This window comes from Taeniopygia guttata, chromosome 3, assembly GCF_048771995.1.
Source record: "Taeniopygia guttata chromosome 3, bTaeGut7.mat, whole genome shotgun sequence".
NCBI classification, from domain to species: domain Eukaryota; kingdom Metazoa; phylum Chordata; class Aves; order Passeriformes; family Estrildidae; genus Taeniopygia; species Taeniopygia guttata.
In genome coordinates, this window is record NC_133027.1 from 88150786 (window position 1) to 88173666 (window position 22881).

General features: G+C 43.1%; 1 protein-coding gene across 4 annotated transcripts; it reads right to left on the bottom strand.

Annotated features, from left to right (window-relative positions):
- Positions 1 to 984: 984 nt before the first annotated feature.
- On the bottom strand, positions 985 to 21189 carry PPP4R3B (protein phosphatase 4 regulatory subunit 3B). Of its 4 annotated transcripts, none has more exons than XM_072927374.1 (17): positions 20723 to 21189; positions 19368 to 19423; positions 14461 to 14528; positions 13573 to 13671; positions 12447 to 13067; positions 9449 to 9526; positions 9131 to 9247; positions 8394 to 8510; positions 7925 to 8056; positions 7406 to 7508; positions 6688 to 6729; positions 6267 to 6425; positions 5556 to 5725; positions 4728 to 4867; positions 4069 to 4232; positions 3430 to 3632; positions 985 to 2696 (listed from the first exon to the last, which is right to left on the bottom strand). In XM_072927374.1, exons 1-17 carry the CDS (start codon positions 20809 to 20811, stop codon positions 2601 to 2603), a joined length of 2454 nt encoding a protein of 817 aa, XP_072783475.1. In that variant the 5' UTR covers positions 20812 to 21189; the 3' UTR covers positions 985 to 2600. The 4 variants fall into 4 exon arrangements, with proteins under 4 accessions (XP_072783475.1, XP_072783473.1, XP_041571282.1 ...); XM_072927372.1 differs by having other exon boundaries at positions 4069 to 4253; positions 20723 to 21187; XM_041715348.2 differs by lacking the exon at positions 14461 to 14528 and having other exon boundaries at positions 20723 to 21188.
- Between the last annotated feature and the right edge of the window lie 1692 nt (positions 21190 to 22881).

Below are 22881 nucleotides of genomic sequence, written 5' to 3' on the forward strand. Positions count from 1 at the left end.
GCCCATGGCATGGCCTCATTGAGAGGTCACCCTTGGCATTACCTGCTACAGCTACTCAAAAGAGACAAACTCACCCCTTCTAGTTTCATGGAATTTTTATTAAAATAGCATTTATAACTGGTACATGTTGGCAGATGTTCTCTTCTTTCCCCAAAAGTGGCAGTGGAAGGGTCCAGGCAGGAGAACAAATGCAGCTGCCTACAAGGGCAGACTGGGAACCAGCACCGAACAGGTGAAAGCCCCAGGGAAAAGCCAGAGAGCCCTGGGTGTCACCTTTTCCCGGGAGTGCAGGCTGGTGTTTAACAGGATATCTACTGCCACTTCACCCAGTCCTTTCCTAGGAATTATAAAAAATTCATTACATTCTTGGTTTTGCTGTGAAGCAACCTCCTGTTTGAGTGTGTTTTTAAAGCTCCTGCTGTACTGCAGCAGGTGTTGGCGTGGTGAGGAGCAGAGCAAGGACTGGAACTCCTTGGGATTCCTGTGGAGAACTCGGCTTGGGAAGCTGTTGAAGAGAATCGGGAATGCGTACACACTCCAGGTGATGCCACTTCCGCTCCTCAGGTGAGTGAAGGCACATCCCACGTACCTGCTGCTTTCATGGCCTGTGAATCTTCTTTACTGATGGAGATGAAAGACCCACTGGGAAGCTCAAGAGTGAGCACATGAGGATGGTGCTGCAGCTTCTCTTTACCAGCAAACACTTCCTTGGCTCCGGAGCTGAGGAGTGTTCCCTCACAGTCCTGTGCTGGGTGGCCTGGAGCTTTCCAGGTACAACACCGCTGTTCCTAGGTACATCAGAGCACCTGTATCTTGCTTACACACTGGGAAGAGCTCACCCATTCCCTCTGGGATTCCGTCCAGTGGTATGGAGTTACTTCTGAAACCTGCATGGATAACTTACCTGGAACAATATCCTACAACAGCCACGTTGAAAAGTCTGAGTTCACTTACCATGTATAACAAACCAAACAAAAGCAATAATTATGGAATTACAGGGTCACATTTTAATTCCTGAATTTTACAGTTCAGCATTAATATCACCACATGTATACAAATGGTGTAAAACAAGTACAGTGGTATCTTTAATACAAAATAAACTTCTGTTTTATGGAAAAAACTATACTTCATATCTACACAGACAGCCCATCTTTTCCAAACAAGAGCTAAAATTATAACTAACTACAAAAATCTCCAAAACAGAGAAACTGCTTCAGTTTAAACTATTCCAGGAGAAATGGACCCATAACACGTATTACAAGAGTGATCTATGTGGTGGATTGCAGCTGGTTCCATCTTTAACATCTCCGACACAGTCGCTGGGAGATTTCTCACTTATTCATGATCTCAGATCACATATGGGCAAACATTAAAATATTTACAGTTCATGTGCTGCTCTTGAAAATAACATCTGGACTGTTTGCCTCTGTCACCTTGCCATGAACTCACCTATTCCTGTCACAGTTCACTCACCTATGTGGAATGTGCTTTTGTGTTTTAAAAAAGCAGCTTTTGTACCACCCCCAGGTTCAGGTGCTGCTTGTGGATTCTGCCTCCAAGCCCTCAAGGTGTTCTCCTGGCAATAATACCACCCTGGTCCAAACTGACTTCGGTGTTAAAATGCTGCTCAGTCCATCACTATGAAAAACCCGTGTTTCTTATTCCCACCACAACCATGCACTCCCAAACAGGTAAACAGCTGCTCCAAGAGGAGGCAGCCCTTGGAACACCATGGAGCACAGCTGGAATTCAGGCTCTTCCCAACCTGAAGCCAACAGCTGAGGGATGTGGCGGGTGCAGCCCCCACCATGACACAAGCAGCTCCTGCAGACCCTTTGGAAGCCCCTGCTCCTTGGTGTAGATATTTCTGGACATCTCACTGACAAAACAAGCAGAGCCTACCATTTTGAATCCAGCTTCCATTCTCTCCTCTTGGAAAATACAAATTAAAACTTATTTTAACTGTTTTAAACAACTCAACATGCACTATAACTGCAGCGTCCCTCTCCCTCCAATCATGAAAAATGCAGTTTAGTTGGTAATAAATGGTCCCAAAATATGGATTGTTCTTATGCAAACAGAGTTAGTTTTCCCTTAAAATTTTTTTAAAAGAGGCATTGCTAAAAGAACACAACTGACAGCACCATTACAAAATTAAGATTACTGGGTTCAAAATTTAAGCTTGAATTTTTTTTCCTAGTTCTGTTAAACAATGGGGAAACCCTGCAATATTTTTAAAAAAGTGTTACCATACCTTTCCCTCCCCCTTTCCCTCCCAACACCTGAGACTTTCCTTGCTGAGAAGCCATCATCCAGGTTCTGAGAATACTAACCCACCTTTTTTTTTAATTTTTCTTTTTTTTTGACAGCCTGAATGGCAGACTCCTTACTTTCTAGAAAGACATTAAGTTCCTTGGAAGATTTGTGTTTAAGAACTAACCCTTTCTAGCTGATACACCGAATTTCTTTTGCTACTCCTTGTATTATCTTATATACTCATGGGAGAAAGCTTTCTGATTCAGAATTCTTTTAGCTCTTAAAACAGTTGCAGCATTTGAAACCCCATTAAAAAAGTTCTTATTCCAAAGTTTTGGTTTCTTTTATGAACCCAGACGAGGTCTTTTCCTTGGAGATGTCTCCTCCTCTTCATCATCGTCTTCATCATCAGGATAATCCACTAGCCCAACTAGACTTCCCTGCCAATTAGAGAAAGGAAAATAAGTTTTTATATTGAAGTACCTAGAAAGGTGCAAATTTTGAACAAAACCTCCAGCCCACCTGTCCAGGGCACACCAGCCTTTGGCATTCTCAAGTCCTATTTGTCTGGAAAATGGGTTTGAACCTCAAGCTGCAAAATGTACTGGAGCTTCCTCAGTTCCCTGGGTCTGGATTGAGAATTGTTTAAAAATCTCTTTTATCCCAGCGGGACAGGCACAAACTCCAATGTGCAGGCTGACATCCCTCTAGATGCTCAGCCTTAGGGTGGGCAATCAATCCCTGCTACACTTTTCTGTAGCTGCTCAGGAGCTCGAAGGCTGAGGATTCCAATAATGCACACTGAGTCAGGCACCACAGAGGGGTCACTCACTGCATTTGTCTCCTCAAAAACACTGGGTAATTCCCCGGCCAACGAGGCACTAACAGAGTTCCCAAAAACTCCAATTTCCTTTGTACATCAAATACAGAGAGCAGCAACTGAGCAGGATCAAAAAGCATAAACAGTGAAATGATGCAGAGGATGTGGGATGTGACTGCACCCACCAGATTCCAGAAGAGTCCAGCCCCACTCAGACCTCCCCAGAGCAGTGAGGGATTCACTGGATGTCTTGGGGTGAATTTATCCCAAACTCAGTCCTGCTGCCCACAGGCTGGTGCTGCTGTTACCCTGGGACAGCCCCGTGCAGGACAGCCCCACACAAGTTTTCCCACCTTGGGGGCCGGCACCGCCGGGCTCAGGGCCGTGTTCTTGGAAGAGGAGCCGTTGGAGCTCGCTGGTGATGTCTGAGCTGCCACGGATTTGCTGTTTGCACCATTTGCACTGTTGGCTGCACTGGCTGAGTGGGAAAAAGTGAATTTGAATCCCCCAGCTGAAGTCCTTTTTGGAAGATTCTCTTTGTCTTCACTCTCCTTAGCTGCAGGACAAACATTGCCACACTTAGGTATCAGATGCACACCAAGGAGTACAATCCACATCACACAGCAATCGTAGGGTGAGAGCCAGCAGGTATTTTGGTTCAAATTCTGCTGCAATTCTGTTTCCCAACCAAGCCCATCCTGAGCCCACCAGCAGTAAACTGAGCAGGGCCTGGATGCTGAGGGCATGGGGACATGGCTCACGTAGAGCACACAGGCACATTCAAAGTCCTGCTTTTGAATACCATTTAAACTCATTATTTTAATCCTAAACTGGCTTGCGAAGACACATTTGGATCTCATGACTCAATTACGTGGAATACCCTGTACTGCTGCTTGAGGTACAGAGCACAAACCATGGGTTTGTTTGGGTGATACTCCACGTATCTGCCAAGAAGCACTTCCAGTGCCAACAAGCTCAAACAGAGTAAATACCTTTTTTAGTTTCCATAAATTTTTCATAGCTATCTGGAAAATCATCCTCCTGTTTTGACTTCTCAACTGGAGGTACAACAGCTTCGCCTTCTTCCTCTTCATCTTCATTGAACCACATTTCTTCATCCTCCTCCAAGGCTCTGGCATCCCTGCGGAATCTATTGCTACGCAATATGGATGGGACACTGTAAGAGACACACACAGGGGTTCCAGCTTGGCTGCTGTTTCAGGCTTGGCATCAGAAATGCCTTCCAGAGCTTTAGAGGGAATTCAGTGCATTTGAGAAAGCAATGCAGCTCCATCTCTGGTTCTGCTCTCACCCCAAGACTCATCAACAACCCCAGCTGATGACGAGCCTGGCTGAATCCTAAATCAGAGTGACAGAGCAACATTTTGCTCTTCTCTTAGAGAGTTTCTCTCCCTTGTCTTAGAGTTTCCTGAACATAACATTTAGTCCACCAGCCAGCATCAGCTCTACTACACTTGGCCACAAGGAAAGCAGATGGGGCTTTCCTCTAATCCGAGAAGTTTTCACCAAGAACGAAACCCAACCCCAGTCCCAGCCTCCCTCCTGCTGCCCTCTGGGAAAGGAAAAGCAAGGAGCAGCCCTGCAGAACAGCAGCCCCTGCCAGGCTCAGAACACAGAAACTGGGGCCTACCTGTTCAGCTTCTGGCTTTGTCGGTCCTTTTCCTGCTCGTATTTTGTCTTCAGTCCCTTGAACGTCTGAACATACTCAATAGATTCAAGTGCATTATAGAAGTTTTCAACTATATGTGCAATAAGGGACTTAATATCTTCCTGCAGAAGAACAAAACAGGGCACAAGCAGAAATTCAGAAAGCTTTTGAGTTTAGTTGGGAAAGTAATTGATTTCTTGCCTAGAGCCAAAGCATTATTGCACAATATTGTACAAATGTGAAGCATGACATCAAAATTTATCCTTAATAAAAGAGATGAGATCGAGAAATAATTATTAGGCTTCCCATAGAAACAGAAAACGGACCCAGCAGTGTCCCAATTGTATTTGTGACACTTCTGTTAAACAAAGATCTTTTATGTAGGAGAGCTGTGCCCTGTCCTCCCCACAGGCTCCAGCTCTCCCCAGTCCTCAGCAACTACAGCAGCTCATGTGGGACCAGGAACCTTTTGGGCAGTCCCCCTCTATCAGGCAAATCCTACAATTCCTAATGTTCTTCTTGCTGGAAAAGACAGCAGCTACCATGTCCTATGACTAAAAAACACCCTTCACTTTCACAGACCACAAAGATTCCCAGCAAAGCTTCCCACACATGAAGGCACTGGCAGCAAGTGGCTCAGGAGCTGCTGCAAGTCCTTGTTTTCCAAGGAGCTGAGTGCTCCTGTAAGAGCTGGAGCTGCACAAAGCTTCCCACACATGAAGGCACCGGCAGCAAGTGGCTCAGGAGCTGCTGCACGTCCTTGTTTTCCAAGGAGCTGAGTGCTCCTGTAAGAGCTGGAGCTGCACTCACCACTCTGATGAACTCGAACAGCTCAATCACAGCAGAGTTGAGCAGGTTGTACCGAGTGCCATTGTCCAGCAGGGCATTGATAACTGGCTCAAAGAGGTTTCCCTTGGTGATGTAGCGGTTATAGAATTCATCTTTCAGCCCAATTATCCTCCTCATAAAGCGAAGAGCACCTGTGGGAAGAAAAATTCAAGGAGTTAATAACCACATGCCAGGGCTCATGGAAAGAACTGAAACCCCTCATGTTACCCAGAGGAAGATGGGCCCCCAAACCCAAAGCATTACAATCTCATCCACACCCCTTAACACAAATTCCAAGTTCAAGTGTACACTGGAGCACCTTCCACACATGTCGCTGTCGAGGCAGGACGGGAATGAGAAGACTCTGATTTAGAAGGCTGTGAGAGTGAAACTCCGATTTATTCAAAATACACTGCTCTTTTATACAGAGCTTTGCAAAGGTTAAATCCATTGGTCCTAAAGTGAAAACAAGCTACAACATTGGTTCAGAGTGCTTGACACACATTGATAGAACTTAACTATAAACAGTGTGAGAACAAGAGAGATAAAGAATTATTTACATTCCTTCTTAGCTCTTTCCCAGGCTTTTGCCTGGCTAGAAACTCTCAATTTCTTTCTTTGACTGAATCTGAGACCCACACACACAGTCCCACCATGCCTGGAAGAAGGAAATCACAACAGCTCCATACTCACACAAGGCCAGAAATGTGTGTTTTGAATTCATCAATACCAGTACTCTTCTTAGCAAATCTTTGTTCATAATGTAATTCTTGATGTGGTATGTGTGGTGTTCCACGCAGAAAGTAAGCAGCTCCAAAATTAAGGCAAGTAGTTGTGCTGTTTGGTAATTATCTGCAAGAAAAATGAACAATTTAAACTTTCAGTAGCAAGGTTGACTAGGAAAAAAAAAAACAACTCACTAACTTAAAAACAGATGAAAATGCTTCTTCAGCTTCCCCAGTCATCTCAAGTGAATCAAAGCGTTTGCATATATTTCAGTAAAAAGTACTAAAAGAAATAAAATATTGACATGCCTAACTTTATTTTTTTGTAATAGAATACCATACACAGCACACAAGACAAGTTTCAAAACTCAAAGTCAATTCAGACTTACCAGGACAAATTGTATTACTCTTAGTGGATCCAACTACTGCATCTGATAAAGAGAAAATAAAAAAAAATATGAAAAAGGTTTTCAAAGCATTGTCAAGATTTAAAAGATGGGGAGAATCTACCAAGTGGTCAGATTTTTCATGAGATCAAACGTTTGTGAGCTACAGGGACATAAATACATAGCAAGACTGCAGCCAGGTGAGATTTCTGTATTTAATTTACCTTACAAAGTTTTAAATCCATCTAGGTGAAAATGTATAACCTAAATCTTAGGAATATGATATAGAATAAAAGCACCAATCCTAAATTTTTCAAATAATGCATTAAAATTAGTACAACAGATATTTTTCAAGTTTTGTTTTTGTATAAAACATGCAAAACATCTTTTTTTTACTTAATATTTAATAGGAGACCTAGAGGCGCTCTCTGCTTTACAGGAAATATTTTTAAAATGCAATTAACAATTGTATATTAGCGTGATTAACATCAAGGAAGTGTATCTTCCACAAAGCACAGCACGAAGCTACAGCAGCATCCACAGCTGCAGGGAAGAGGTGGGAAGTGCTGCCCACAGAAGCCCTGTCCTTGGGGGAGCAGCACTTTTCCACAAGCACATTCCTAGCTGGTATCACAGGCTGATCCCTGGGACCACCACTGTCAGTCACTGCCAAACACTACAGGCCTGAAAGGAAGAAAAGGAAAGTGGAAATATTCAGTACCTTTTTCACATTTATCCTCTGATGTATTGGCCAAAAGCGGTGCAGTGAGAACGTGCATGCAATGGTTGTAGAAGAAATTGAGAAATTCACTTTTTTCTGTTTTCTAAAACAAAAGTAACTTTATTAAACATGGGGATTTGTACACAGGCTTTTAAATAAGAAAGAACAGTAACACAGGAAACTGCCCATACAGAATTCTACTGGCTTCTTCAGGTCTGTCTGTGTATTTGTCAGGCCTGCAAGCCTGTCTTTGCTCAAGGAAGATCAGTTTTTGCATTTTGGGACAACTAACCAAGCTCACCATCACCAAAGAGTCCCCACCATGCAAACATCTTCTGAAAAAACATCAACAACTCAAAAAGCTTGACAAAACTTTTAAAAAACACCTGCACAATGCCCAAGAATGAAAACGTTAAGCTTATTTTTGGCTTAAATTCAGTATCAGAGCAAACACAGAGAATGTCAGGTTTTCAGCTCTGCTGGGACAGTATAGTATCTGTACCCCCCACATCTCCTTACATTGGCTGTGGCTAGCATGTTCTCTGGGTCAATCAGAGTTCTCAGCAGCCCCATTAACTGAACAGCTCCCCCAAGCTCTGGATCTGTGTCGCAGATCATCTGCTCAATGACCACATTGATGAGGAGGATGTCCTGCAGAAAAATCCCAAAAAACACCACCAAACAATTAGACACAGTTTCAAGAGTGGAAAGTAATTTCCAAAGTCTCTGTAATTTTCTGAAGACAATTTAAAATGAAATTGAAGAATTGAGAGTTGCATTTGTATACAGAAATTGTGGCAAGCACAACCCTCCACACCTACAATCCTTGTTAGTCAGATTTTCAAAACTATAAACTCATACAACACCAACATGCTCAGAAATGTTTGTATATTAAACCTACTTTTTCCTGTACTTCTGTTTTGTTTGTTTCCTGCTTGCCCAAAGACTGGTATACTCAACATGTTAACTGCAAACCACTGTAACTTACATCATCACTCTGCTGGGCCTCTTGCATCACAAATTCTCGGACCATGGATGGGCTAAATTCTACTAGATAAGAAAATATATCTGTAGCAGCAGATCTAACTTGCAGATCATCCATTCCCTAATAAAGAGAGAAATTGATTAGCAAGAACAAATTAAGCTGGTATTTATTACCAAGTAAAGTTGAAAGTAATAGGTAGTTTTAAATTCTGGGAACATCTCATTACCAGAGTTTCTATAAGAAACACAGTAATAGGGTTACAGAAAACAACAATAAACCAGCAAAATGAATTGCAATGTTCAGGCAGCAACAGCTGCTTCAACCACAGGAGTAAAAGAAATTCTGTTTTCCCACTGCTGATTAGGACAGATTAATCTGCTAACGACAGGATTACAGGATCTTTTGGGAGGAACCAGCCAACAGTTCAAGATTATCTAAAAATACTTCTTGGGCCCTGGGCCAGCAACAACCACAACAACAATCCAGCTGCAGAAAGAGCCTCTGCCAGTTTTTACACACCCTTGTCCCAAGGACTATGCTGACCACAGGCTCATACAGAGTAAGAACACCCAGAGCAGCCAGGTCAGGCACTTCAGAGCTGGGGGCAGCCTCTGCATTGGGAATGCTCCAATCAACTCCCAGCACAGCAAAACTGACACAGAGGGGTTAAGCAGAGCCAAATCTGCTTCAATGGCTGTAGCTCTTCTACTTGGTTAAAATGAGTTTGAAGTTTCACTCACCATTACAATTTCAAGAGCTGGAAGAATTCCCAACTTTGCCAAAGTTTTGAAAAATGCATCTCTGTTCTGAGGCTGTAACGTCTGAGAAAAGGCGCAAAATTCCTTGAAGAAGTTCACCTGTCGCACAGGGGAAAAGGCATCAGAGGTGTACTTGGTCAGAAAACAATCTGAAAGGATCAAACAGCTACATTTTGTAGCAGAGTTTGTGTGTTGGCTGAGTCTACAGAAATCACTCATTGACTGCAGAAGAATTTCACTGTTTCTCCTTCATCCCTCTCACCTAAAGCCTTGGAGGTACCTGAGGGAGCTGGTACTTACCAGTTCGCACCGTTTGTCATCATCTGTAGCTTCATCTGTCAATTGTGCAAAAACTTCTGATAAAAACTTCTCGTCTTCCTGTGTAACACACAAAAGGAACACACCTTACACAGAGCGCCTCTGGAAAACAACTTCCATCCCTACAGGATCCAACCCTGCAGAAAGTGCAGCCCTCCATCCAATTTATCCCAAAGAAGACAAATGCCAGAGTACACATCCAGCAGCACCTTTACCAGGGCATTGTTTCAGCACTCCCTCTGAGCAGCAGAAGCAGCTTCAGGAGAGCAGAGCCTGGTGAAGCTGAGCTCAGTGACGGTCCCTAAAACTACAACTCCAAAGCGCCAGACAAGGGACAACTTTGCAGCCATGTCCCCATTACCTTACTCACAATAAAACAACCTCTCCCACTTGCACGTGCTCCACTTTGTCAACCTAGGAAACTTTATGGATTATTACTGGCTTTTCATGTTCACATCCTCTGTCACCAAGAAATACTTAAGTATACACAGGAACACCCCATTTGCAAAGCATTTCAGTTACCCCATAAGATCAAGAGGTACTCAAAAAACAGGGTGAACATCAGCATCTCTCAAGGGTTTGGGCACATTGTGCCCTTTGATCATTATGCACTCTTTCACGTTGAAAATATCGTGTTGGCATTCTGTCAAATTTAAATGTTTCTGTTACCTTTTAAAGACAATATAAATCTGACAGCAAACAGTAACATGGTACAGCTTTACAAAATTTTGCATCACTGTACCAATTCAACTCAATAAACTTGTGCATTGAACAAAAATGAACAGAACACCAGTATTCCAATAAATACAAATGAACATTACATTGAATAACACAGAGTGTGCTTACCTCTCTATTTTGCTGTGTGCTGTCACTAAAATCTCTGCTTTATTAGAATAACAATACAGAATTTTTACAGTTACAGCAATGCCAACCAAAGACTGGCAAATCTTTTCCTGACAATTTTGAGATGTGGGGATAGATGTGCTTTACAAACAAATGATACCTGGAATCAACATCACAGGTAGTGCAACATACACAGATTTAGTAGTTTATTTTAAGCTTTGCTGGTTTAAACAGCTTAATTAAGCCTGTTAAAAAAAAAACCAAACAACCCAAACCTCATACCATACTACAATCAACAGCAGATGTAGTAGAAAATCCCTACTGCTGAGCACCTGAGCACAGAAACATCTCCTGCTTGTCTAAGGCAGCTACTCAGCCCAGTCCTGTGTCCTGAAGCATGGGATAGATGGAGGTTCTTTTCCCATGTGGCTGTCCTTCCACTGGGACCTAGTGCTCCATGGCACGTAGAAAGGAGCTTTGCTGCCGTGGAAAACACAATCTGCTGCTCCTCTAAACTGCCTTCTCCCAGGGAGCTTTGCCAGTGTATTTAGGGTAACAGGATGTCCCATGTGTTACCCAAACCCAAAGGAGCTTTGGAGTTCTTGTGCCCAACACGCTGATGTACACCAAAGGCCTGCAAAAGCAGTCCTGGACCTGAGGTCCCCACGACCTCAAGTGGGACTTTTCCTCAAGTGTGCTATAACATCTGCAAGTGTGCTTTCTTCTCAACCTGTAATTCTCGAGGATCAACATTATCTGTAAATCACCACACATATCAATTACAGGCTTTAGAATAAGCAGGCAAACCTGTGTGCACATACTCCATTTATGATGGCAAAGGCAGCCACGGCAGAACCAGCAAAGAACTGTCAAGAGAATTTCAGAACCTTCTGCAAGGAGTACTTGACAGCAAATCAGAGTTCTCTGTTACTGTACAATTAAATATTCAGTACTGTAGAGCCCCAATGGAAAAAAAAGAACTCTATATAAACTTAAAAATCCCTACTCTAAATGCAAACAGGACTGTGGCTTCAGGAGCATAATACTAAATTTATTTTTAGTTTTTGAAAATATATGCAAAAGAATTTAAAGGAAAATCTTTATTTAACACAAAGCTAATAATTTTGCAAGAGGGATTTAATCTTTTGTTTCTTTCTGCTATTGAGCCACAAAGATAGTAGAAAGAAGCCAAATAGCATACTCATGCAATTCTCTGCAATTACTCAGTTTTATTTTCCAGTCCTCTATTGAACTCTTTACCATATTTCATCCATATCTGAACTCTTTAGTATATTCCATATGGCTATGTTATGTCTCCAGTGTCTCTTTCTTTCCACCATTTTACTCCCTTCCTCTTTTCCTCAACTCTTGGTGTTTCACAGAGGCTCTCCACACTCACCCCAAGAGTATAGGTATGTGATGTATCCTACACAAATGGACCATTTTTGGACACAAATAAACAGAATAAAGCCACTTGGGTACTCATGACTTTGCACAACACAGCACCAGTTGAAAACCCCGAAACACCATGAATTCACACAGCTCTTCACCAAGGCTCCTTTCAGGGTCCCAGCCACCTCAGAGCCTCTTCTGACTACAAAGTGTGCAGGACAGTTTTTCATAAAGTAATAGCTTGGTTATTTATTTATTATTACTTCTGGATATCAGTATGAAAAAAAAAATCCAAAACAAAAACCCAGCAACTAGTTAGTTAATCTTTAAGACAACAGGAACATTTTAAATTAGTACCATGATGTAACAGTAGTGTAACAAGAATGGTTCTTAACATGCTCTTTTGAATCACAGATCCAGAATTTGTTACAAAAACAGCTCAATGTCCCTAATACAGAATACAGCAAGTTGCCTGTTCTCTAAATACCTACACAAACTTGACCAAAAATGGTATGTTGCTTGGCAATCAAGGAGAAAAATCTTCAGCTTTACAGCCCATCAAAAAATATTAATATACTCACCTGAAATGTACCTTTTCAAAATACAAAATCAAAGGTATCAGAGAGCAGGGCAAGTATTCAAAACGTTGTGCAAACGATGTGTGTGATTAACTGTAATCCATTTTAAAACTATAGCTACAAATATCGACAAACAATCCATCTAGACTATATGAAGAACCACTTACCTGCAACATACTGACAATCTCAACTTTGTTGAAGAAAATAAATGAAGTGAGGGTAGAAAGAAAATTCTCTTCAAAAACAGATGGTGTCGGCAAGATGATGTCCTGAATATACTGTACCCTGTAAGTCTGGTGGATTTTTTGCCTGAGTTCAGAGTCTGTAATAGGAATAACCTCCTTAAATTTTGCTGTTTTGGTCAAGAACTCCCTGTGCCGTTTTGGCTGAGCCAAAGAAGGATCATACTCGAGGCATCCGACCACATCCATAATACACTCGTCAGAGAACATCACCTCAAACAGAGTTGCTTTGTTGAGGAACAAAATCCCTCTAATAATTTCATACAAATGATGCAAGCCTTCAGTGTTCTCTAAATTCTCACAGACTTGGAAAAGCTGTAGCAGTTTTTTAATGTAGCCTTCATTCTCCAAGGCCAGTGCCAGCTTTTCCCTACGGATGGGTGAGGAAAGAACAGAGGTAACTAGGTCAGCAATCTCTTCAAGTTTGTTGAGTTCACAAGTAGGAAGGTCAATCAGAGGACTGGTTTCAGGCATTTCCTCTATGTGCTCCTCTTCTGACTCAATAAGGTCCTGCGTAACTTCCACTGAAGGATCCTTACCCTGAACCTAAGGGAAGAGTGCACACAGTTACTGTCTGATCCTTTGGGATGTTCCCAAACATTCCCAAAAATGAGTAGGTCAGTAACCAAAATAACAACACATCTCAACTGCCCAGTGTGTCCCAAGGCAGCTGCAATGGGATCTGAGCTCACTGGTTCCTTACAGCACATTTGCAGTTCTACTGCACTCCAATAAGCTGCTTCCTGAGGCCAGCTGGGAGAAGGATAATTAAAGCATGGAACTCTGGCAGTCCCTTTCTAATAAGCACAATCACACTGCCCCAGAACATCGACCACCTGAGTCTCACCACTACAGTGATTTTTCAAAAGCCTGACATTCAATCATGAGAACAACAACTGGTGCTCTAAGCAGGAACAATTTAAGACCTTGTACAGAAAAGAAAAAATATTTGCTTACTTTACAAGAAGGTTTAAAAAGGATGAACAAATACATCAAGTCACAGAAGACACTAAAACACCTGGAAAAGCTAGCACGTTTCAGTTTACTGTACCTGGCAGATTTTTTCCCAAATTTCATCACAGCCAGCTTTTTCTTGAAAACTCAGTGCTAAATCATAGTTCTCTGCTTCTGACCAAACAATCAGGGTGTCCTGTTTGAGATAAAACCAAGAAAGTAATTGTTTCTGACACAGGTCTGCACTCCATATTAACCTCTATTCCTTTAATGCCAATGTCTAAAGAATAAATAATTTAAATTAAAGTTACACTTGTCAAAAAAAAGCATGAACCACTAAGATATTATATCACCTGCTCTGCCATACATCAACTTTCTTTCTTGTTATTTTATGACAACTACCTTACACAAAACATATTTAAAGATACTATATTTCATATCCAAGCCACTCATGATGGCATTTTTCTGCAAGACACATTTCTTGAGCCAACAGTCTTGAAATGGGAATGCACATACTAGATTAAGAACACCTACAATGTAACAGGTTAAGTATTTTCATATTTAGTAAGATATAAACAAATCCCCTAAGATTTCAGCTTTCCCCTCAGAAAGCATTTAAGACAGCCCTAGCTAAGTGAGATATAATGCCTAGCTAACGTTCAAATATTCTTTTCTGAATTAAAAGCCATACAATCTGAATAATACAAAACTCCCAAGTTCTTACTAAAGTTACAACCATCTTGCCAGTTATTTTCATTTGAGACAGGTTTTTCTTCTCTGTTACTATTGTCTCCAATTTGTACACTTGCAGATCTGGAAGTTTCAATGGAATTTATGAACAGGCTAAAATGGTTTTTGAAGAAGTTTTATTAGGACACTTGCTGCTGTCCTGTAAGGAATGCAAGCCTGTACCTCAACATTCAAATACAGAGTAGTTGTGGTTTAACCCAGCTGCCAAGAAAGTACCACACAGCTGCTCACTCACTTTCTCCCACCACTGGGGATGGGAAGAAGACTCAGGACAAGGTGAAAGTTCTGTTCTTGAGGTAAGAACTGTTTCAAAAATGAAATAAAATAAAATATAATGAGCAATTATAATAGTTACATCAAAAAAAAAAAAAAAAAAAGAAGGGGAAGAAAGGAATAAACCCTGACAGAGAAGTGATGCTGAGCACCACCTGCGCAGCCTTCGGCCCCTCCCAGCCAACCCCTCCAGTTTATCCCCTGCCCCTGTTATCCCAGGGTATGGAATATCCCTCTGGCCAGGTCAGCTGTCCTGGCCACGCTCCCTCACAGCTCCTTGTGCAGCTCCTCACTGCCAGAGCATGGGGAACTCATCAGTCCTTGACTGAAGGTAAGTACTGCTCAGCAACAACTAAAGCATCCCTGCGCCAGCAATGGCATTCTCATCCTAAATCCAACCACAGCACTGCACCAGCTATGGGATGAAAATTAACTCTGTCCCAGACAAAAGCAGGAGAACAGTTCCTCATCCTACAGCAAACTCATTTTCATATAAAAATATCCAAACTGACTAGTTCTCTGCTAACTCTCCAGTATATTTGATGAACTCCAGCAAAATGTTCAGCATTCCAAGTTTGACTTCCTGAAGTTAGCACAGTTTTTTAAATACTGAAGTGTTTTTTAAACACTAGCAAGCTTTTGCTTAATGGTCAGTAAGGTAATTTAATTCCCACATTTATGACATTCAATATTCACCACACAACTCATCAAGGCTGGTTAGGACTTTAGGCCACTTTTAGTGAACACAAAATATTAAGCTCAGCAAAGAAACCCAAAGAAACACCTGATGATATTCCTTAAGAAGCTTCAGGAGCAGTAAGGCTTAAAGAGACCTTTGTAAATGCAGTTATCTGGGCTTACAAAGGTCAGGGATCACATCTCTACTTCCAGGTGTGAGGGGACTGACATTTGGGAAGGACCGCTGGCATGGGACAGTAGGTTCCCTCTTCCATCAGCACTTACTTGGAAAACACACATCTGTCTCAACAAACACAACTTCCCAGCTGCTACAACTACCACTGAAACATGGATGAAATCAGCAGCACTTATACAGCATTAATTCTTCAGTTCATTTCCACAGTAATCCTAATTCCTCAATGTCCATGGGGAGTTGTATATCTTGAGGGTTTTGTCTTTGCCCTTTTTTTATTTTAAAAATAAAGTTAAGAATAACATCACCATTGACAAATGCCTACCAACAGATCCATTTCCTTCTCCCAAAATAATCACAGGCCACACTAAAAACAATGGAATTTGCAGAGACAATTTTTTCCCTTTCTTATTAATTTTTACACATTTCTTTAGAAAAACAAAGTTTCCCTGTTGTGGAAAGAACAGAGTTCAATGCACTGTGGTTTCAGCACTGTTGTGAGTTGTTTATTTGTATTACAGTGTCCTATATTACACTTGCACTTTTCTCCTACAGACACAAATATTAATAGGGAGCTTCTCTGCTGTCAGGCTCTGACTCACAATTGGTCCAAGTTCTTAGAGCTGACATGGTTTTCACTCCCAGCTGTCCCTCCTCATCTCCAGCTCAGGACATCTGGATCTCTGTATTTACTGTGTGCCATTTCAGAGTCAACAACTCAACTGGGCTTCAAGGGAAAAGTAATAATTATCAACTGCATGCACTGAAAATCCTCATCAGCTCCCTGATCTGCTTCTCGTTCAATGTTATGGCTGCTACAGAATTCCAAATCTGAAATGCTTATCTTGAAACATTCCGTGCAAGTACTGATGCCCTGACACTCAAAATCAATGCACTCCCAGGTAAGCTGAGCCTCAAAGGTGCTTCACTGAACAAAGGACACATACATTCAGCAGCCCTATTCACAGCCCAGGATGATTCAAGTAAGAGAATTAATGCAGTAACTTAAAATGACTCCAGGCACCCAGGGACTGCAGTCAAAAAATTTGTGAAAATTCTCGAGTTACTGAATGGTACTTGTTACAATATGTACTGCCCACTCAAAGCAGAAGTTATATAAGCTTTTCCAAAAGTATTTCAGAAAGACTGAAAGATGGTTTCAACAGAAAATAATTGTCCAAAACCAATATAAGACATACTCATCTGGCACACACTTCCTGCATGACCTCAGACAACCCACGAAGAGCAGACAGACACCTTCCAGGCCGAGCTCTACCACTCCCACCTGCTTAGAGGCCATGCTGCTCCATCCACGAGCAACAGCAATGTTCCTTAATTCACTCAAGCACCAATAAAGACAAAAAGGATTCATTCTGAACAAAAACTGAAAGTCAGAGCAGTTCAAACACTTCTCCAGTGCTGGTACTGGCGTGCAGTACCCCTCCCTGTTCCTGCACTGCACCAAGTCCCCATGCCAGTACCAATGTGCTGCACAGGGAAGCAGATGGGGAACACGTGGGGAAAAATTCCAGCGGGAAGACATGTTTCAACTGACTCAGTTCTACATCTAACCTGCTACTGGCATGAAACAGGAGTGAAGAAGCCCTCTGGCAACTGCTCTGGCTGGCTTTAACAGCACCCCTGCAAATGTGTTAAATCCTGGCCATCAGGAACTCCTATTCTGCCTCGAGCAATTTGCTCTGTTGTCACACGAGTGATGGTAACTCTGGGCAAAAGGCAGGATTTGCACACGATCTTCACCTCAGAGCTGCAAACAGAGTACAGCCAAAGCAAAGGTAACACCAGAAGGCAGCACACCCAGTAAGGATTTCTGCAGCAGCTCCACGTCTTTCAGCCATGGACTCGCTCTTTTGCCAGATCTGCCAGAGAACAGTTACCTCAAGTAGAGGCTGAAACATCAAATGGGTGCAGTGCCAACATTTAAAACTACTCCTGCCAGAGCCTCCAGAACACATCTGACCCTGCCCTCTGGCTAATGTGGGGCGTCCAGCAGAGGTGTGGAACTCTCAAAGCCTATGTCCCAAAATCCAGGGGGACTTAAAGCTCTTCGGGCTCTCATGGTCTTTGCATTCATCTAATTTTACATTGTATGCTGAGCAGTCTGGCACCTATGTCCAACCCATCCAAGCCAAACTTCCCTTGAGAAAGGGAAAGCCGTGATGACAGAGAGCTCAACACCTGGACAGAATGAATTCGCCAGGAACCACAAACACGACTGGAGCAGGGAGGTAACAGGCCTGTCCTGTTTGGGTTAGTCAATAGCTACAGCACGACTTGGCACTAACGGTGTAATACTGGAAGTTACAGACCGAAGTCACAGACCGATGCACTGAAAAATCAGTGCTCAGTTTCCTTATGCAAACCACAATTAAGCGTTAAGTACTCTCTAACTTAAGTCATTTACATGACGACAGATGTATAGGCAAGGCATGTTTCTTCTCCATCAAGATGCACCACCCTGCAGCTTTCCCCAAATCCAAGATCATCAACTCAAAGACAGTGCTCTGTGTCAACTAAAAGCTGCACGAGGTTGTACAAACCTTAACGAGCAAACAGCGAAGCAAACGCATTCTGCCCCACGGACACAAAAGCGTTAGTACCAGAAATAAAAGCCAGCCAAAATAAACCTCAGCTTGAGTTTTTCTACACTATGATCTCCTTTTCCACAAGAAAAATAGTAACAAAAGCTACTTAAGTCACTTGAAACTTTGCTAACAATTAAGTAAAAAAGGCCTACAATTAATCAGTTGCAGTTTCAGGAAACAGGGTGTGAAAGGAAGCATTTTAAAACTCTACAGCAACAAATCTGCATTTGTATTTCACTGTGTATAGGTTTCCTCTAGTAAACAGGAAGCAGTTCAAGACTCTTGGCTTCTGGAGCTCTGCAAAGCTCCTTCCTCAGCATGCCCCCCCCAGTGAAAGCCTACAGCTACCAACCCCTAACAAGTGAACAGCAGAAACCACAGCAAACAACACCCTGGAAAGGCTGGCCCAAAACTCCACCTCATGCCTAACCTAAAATGAGCCAACCAATGTCTACAAGATAAAAAGTCTCTTTCTCAAATTCTTACAATGTAACTTGTCACTATAACAAAATCCTCAAAGATGTGTCCCTCTGTGACTTGGGAAGAACAAAATTACTGTTTTTTACAGTGATGAAACACTTCTGGATACCATAATGATGAAGAACAAGTATCAAACACTGAAGGAACAGAGACTCTTCTGTAGAACAAAGGAACAGAGAGAAAAAACTCCAGAAAACTCATGAGAATAATGCAGGCAGAACCATCAAAAATGCATTCTGAAAAAGGGAAAACAATAAAAGCAGAAGATATTCAGTAAGCTGATTTTTTTTCAGTGGATGAAACAAAAATAACCTATTAACACAGCTCCCAACTGTTTTACTTCTTTGTCTTGCAGGAGGTTTACCCCTAGGAAAGGTAACTTTCACCATGGCTTGTGGCCTTACCTAGGACAACAGGAGCTTTCAGGGCTTCAAATAAAAACTAAACAGCAACAACAAAGAAAGAAGTCCCACAAAGAGAAATTCCTTCATGTTATTTCCAGAAAAAGAACTCAATCAATAAATAAATACACTTCAACAAAGCTGGTCAAAGTTTTGCCTCCCTAATTTTAATTATTTCAGATGGCCTGACATGGGAGACAAAAGTTATACATACATGTTTCCAACTATTTTTCCTGTAATGATTTCAATGTATCTCCAAATTGCATATATTATCTTCAAAGTCTGAAGTCCAAAAAGTATTTTTCTAGAAGACACACATATTAATTTCTAGAATGTGAAGTGTTCAGCACCGACAGGCTTCTAAGCAATTTTTTCACCTCTATAAAAAACACCATCAACAATTGCATGTCCTCCTGCTTTTCCTTTTTTCCTGAAAAAATGCAATTACTCTGAGCACAAAACAATTCCTCAATATCAGCAACCAGAGAAAGTAAAGCCTAGCAATACTTGCCTGCTGTTTTTGATATGCAGTATTTGGATTTATCTTCGATTCTAACAGTAGTGAACCTGAAAAAGGTATGAAGAGAGATTTACTGAATCCAACAAAACAAACATCTCCACACATCTCGCACCAATGCCCACGTGCCAGCCAACAGACTCTCAGCTTAATCCAGATCTCACAGAAAATCCACAAGAACCACCTCCTTTAAATATAATTTCCTAAAATAAACCAGATAAGACAAAAATCAACAGGAATATCCCTATTAAAATACATTTTTCTCTTCTAGTTTAGTCCAAAATCCACTGTAACACTCTTTTCCTCCTGAAATCTGGTGCAAGAACCAGCTTTTTTAGTGGTCTTTTAGGCCAACTATAGAAATTCCAGCAGGTAATGTGCTGCCCAGCATAAAAAATGTTTTTGTCCAGAGAAGCCACATGGGCCACTTGCTTTTATTCTCATCAGCTGCCCTTCAGAAGTAAATCATCCGGCTACTACAAACGCAGAGACTTCATCTTGTGTATGCAAGTAGTGTATGTCTCATGGCAACAGCTCCAGAGCAATTTATACCAATCTTAGGTGGTTTATTTAGCACATTAGCACCTGTCTGCTGACAAAGTGGGGAGCATGTACCTCCCCCCTCTAAAAAAAGACCCTTTAAGGTGACTTTAAAGTGCAATAAAACACAAGGGATGCCACCCGAATGGAATACAACCAGGGAATTCCTGAGGAGAAAAAGAGCAGCACAACAACTTCTTCACAGCAGTAAGAAAGGGAAGAATAGAGCACCTCAAAAGCAAAGGATATTGCTCTGAAAGAGAACAAAATGTCCTCACATGTCACAGCTTCATCTCTGTTCAGGCTGCGGAGCTGCACGGAGCTGAGTCAGGGGAGGTTTAGGATGGATATCAAGGAAAGGTTCTTCCCCCAGAGGGTGGTCAGGCACTGCCCAGGCTCCCCAGGAAATGGTCCCGAGGCTGACAGAGCTGCAGAAGCGCCTGAACAACGCTCTTAGGCACAGAGTGGGATTGTTGGGAGGTCTGTGCAGGGCCAGGAGCTGGACTTTGATGATCCTGATGGGTTCCTTCCAGCTCATAATTCTATATTGGGAGGGGAAAATTCTAGGACCACAGTAGCAAACGCTGCTGTGGCTTGTGTGGTAAGGAAACTTCACACGAGCCGCAAGATACGGGAGGGCACGGAGAGTGGAAATAATAACAACAACAACAATAATCCTCGTGGGTGATCCAAGGAAAGGCACTATCAGCCGAGCCCGGCGATGGTGGGCGGCAGCCCCGGCCGGTGGGGCCCGGAGCCGGGCGTGGGGCGAGGGGAAGCGGCCTGGGCAGCCCCGGCCACGCTCTCACCGTCTGACTCGGCGCGCACCAGCAGCGACATCCCCTTCAGCCGCTCCACGTAGCTGGAGGAGACGTGCCCGGTGCCCCTGTCGTCCCATTGCCGATCCTCGTTGAGCGTGTAGACCTTCACCCGCCGGCGGGTGTCCGACATGGTGCAGCCCCGGGCCCGCTCCGCCTCCGCAGGGGCGATGGAGCGAGGGCGGCGGGGAGCAAGCGGGGCCACCGGGCCGCTCAGAGGCACCGCGGGGCCTTTAACGCGCCGCTTCCCATGGCGAGTCAGCGCCGCCGCGCCCCGGCCCGGGCCTCGCTGGCGCCGCTCCGCCTCAGCAGCTCCTACAGCGCCGCCGCCATCTTGGAACCCGGCTCGGGCCGCCTTTCTCTTCCTCCCCGCCCGGGCACGGGCTCCCCTCGCAGGGGCTACGGCGGCCGCGCGCTGCCGCCGCGCCGCCGACGGGACGGCGGCCACGGGGGCGGGGCCTCGGGGCGGGGCCGCGCGCGCTCCTTCACGGCGCCGAGGCGGGAACGGGAGGTGGGAATAAAATGGCGGCTGCCCGCAGCCGCAGGGGATGTGGGCGCATCACTGCCTTTTAACGCCCGAGGCGTCTGAAGGGGGAAATGGCTCACATGCTCCCCCGAAAAAACATAATTAAAAAAAATTCTTCGTATTCTATTTTTTTTTTAAAGTCTGTCTAAAGGCTGGCGCCACCGCTGACGAAACACACGCCTCCCTCCCTCACACCCACGGCCGTCACACAAAATGACGGGCGCGCTCCACACCCGGCCAGGGTAAATTTAAACAGCACACGGAACTGAAACAGTTTCAATTTTTAGGAAGAAAAGGTGTCCCCTGCATCACAAAACGGCAAAAAGGTTAGTGAGCAGCATCTCCTTACAGCAGCAGCCATACTGTAACATGCTGTCTGTGCCTGCTTTGTACATTTCCACAGAAAGCTTGAAAGCTAAACTGCAGCTGAATCTTCAAAAATGAGAGAAACGTGCTTAATTAGCTCTTATACACAGCATACAATTTAAGAGAGACCACTTGCCAAGCATCGTGGAGTCTGTACATGTTAAGTTTTTCACACTAAAAACCATCTACACGTTTCCTCTGTACAACAAATAAATAATTACATCTCCGTGCTTGCGTGGGAATAGGGAAAAACGACCCAAAAGTTTTCAAGAAGTAAAGCTGTGTGAAACAGTGAGAAACGGGACAAGGGTAAGCTTGAGTGTGTCTCCAAACCAAATTTTTGACGCTCTGAAGAGGAAGGAGGGAGGACAAGTTCTCCTGAGGCCAGGGTGTGCCTCATTCCCAGACAAAGTCGACTTTCCTGGCTCTTGCCTCACGGTGAAAGCAGTTACACCGGTATGGCTCTTATTCACACGACTGGCATTTCTCTGCTCTCAAATTCAAATGTGTCTCCAAAGCAAGGGAAAGAAAGTGTTTCCCAAACTATGTCCTCAAAGTAACTATCTGCAATTTTTCCAAACATTCTCTGGGCAGATTTAGAAAACTTAACATCTAAGTAACATTCAAGTCTCAGCTTTTGCTCTGATGTTCATTGTAGCAGTCACCAAGAAAATACAAGATACACCTCTGAGAATTTTAATATACACTTATGTTTAGCTGTATAGGAGCACACCTTGGGACATGTGCATCATTATGGATAAGTGAGTCAGTAACTATAAAAAGACCATGTTAAGTGGTTTCAAAACCCTGGACTGAGAGTCACATGAACCAGTTTACAGTCAGGTTCCAAACAAGCCTTCCTCACAAGGTATTACAAACTGAGCGTATTTCTACGTTGGAGAAAGCTCAATAAAAAGCAAACACACAAAAAGGAACACAAACCCCAATGACCACAACATATTTCTGCCTCAGGACATCTGCTGCTCATGAACTCTCTCTCCCCTCTGCATGACTTCTGTGCGTGCTTTTTGGCTCTTCAAACCAAATGCGCAAAAATAAAAGCACGACTCCTACTCATGATTAAATGCAGCACTTCTCGGGATATATAAAACAGCAAGAAACCACAGCATAGTATTTTGGAGCAAATTCTTATGGTGAATTACGGAAAGGAGATATGTGTATTAGAATTAGCATGAAAACCTATTTCATACGCTTCAGCTGTGAAATCTATGATCTCTCCAGGCATGAACTCAATGAC

Coding starts and splice junctions, on each gene's coding strand:
- PPP4R3B (XM_072927372.1), bottom strand. CDS start 20,811: ATGGGACGACAGGGGCACCGGGCACGTCTCCTCCAGCTACGTGGAGCG. Junction 4,868..5,555: donor TGTTCGAGTTCATCAGAGTG/GTGAGTGCAGCT, acceptor GTTCTTCTGCAG/GAAGATATTAAGTCCCTTAT. Junction 4,254..4,727: donor CAAAGCCAGAAGCTGAACAG/GTAGGCCCCAGT, acceptor TGTCTCTTACAG/TGTCCCATCCATATTGCGTA.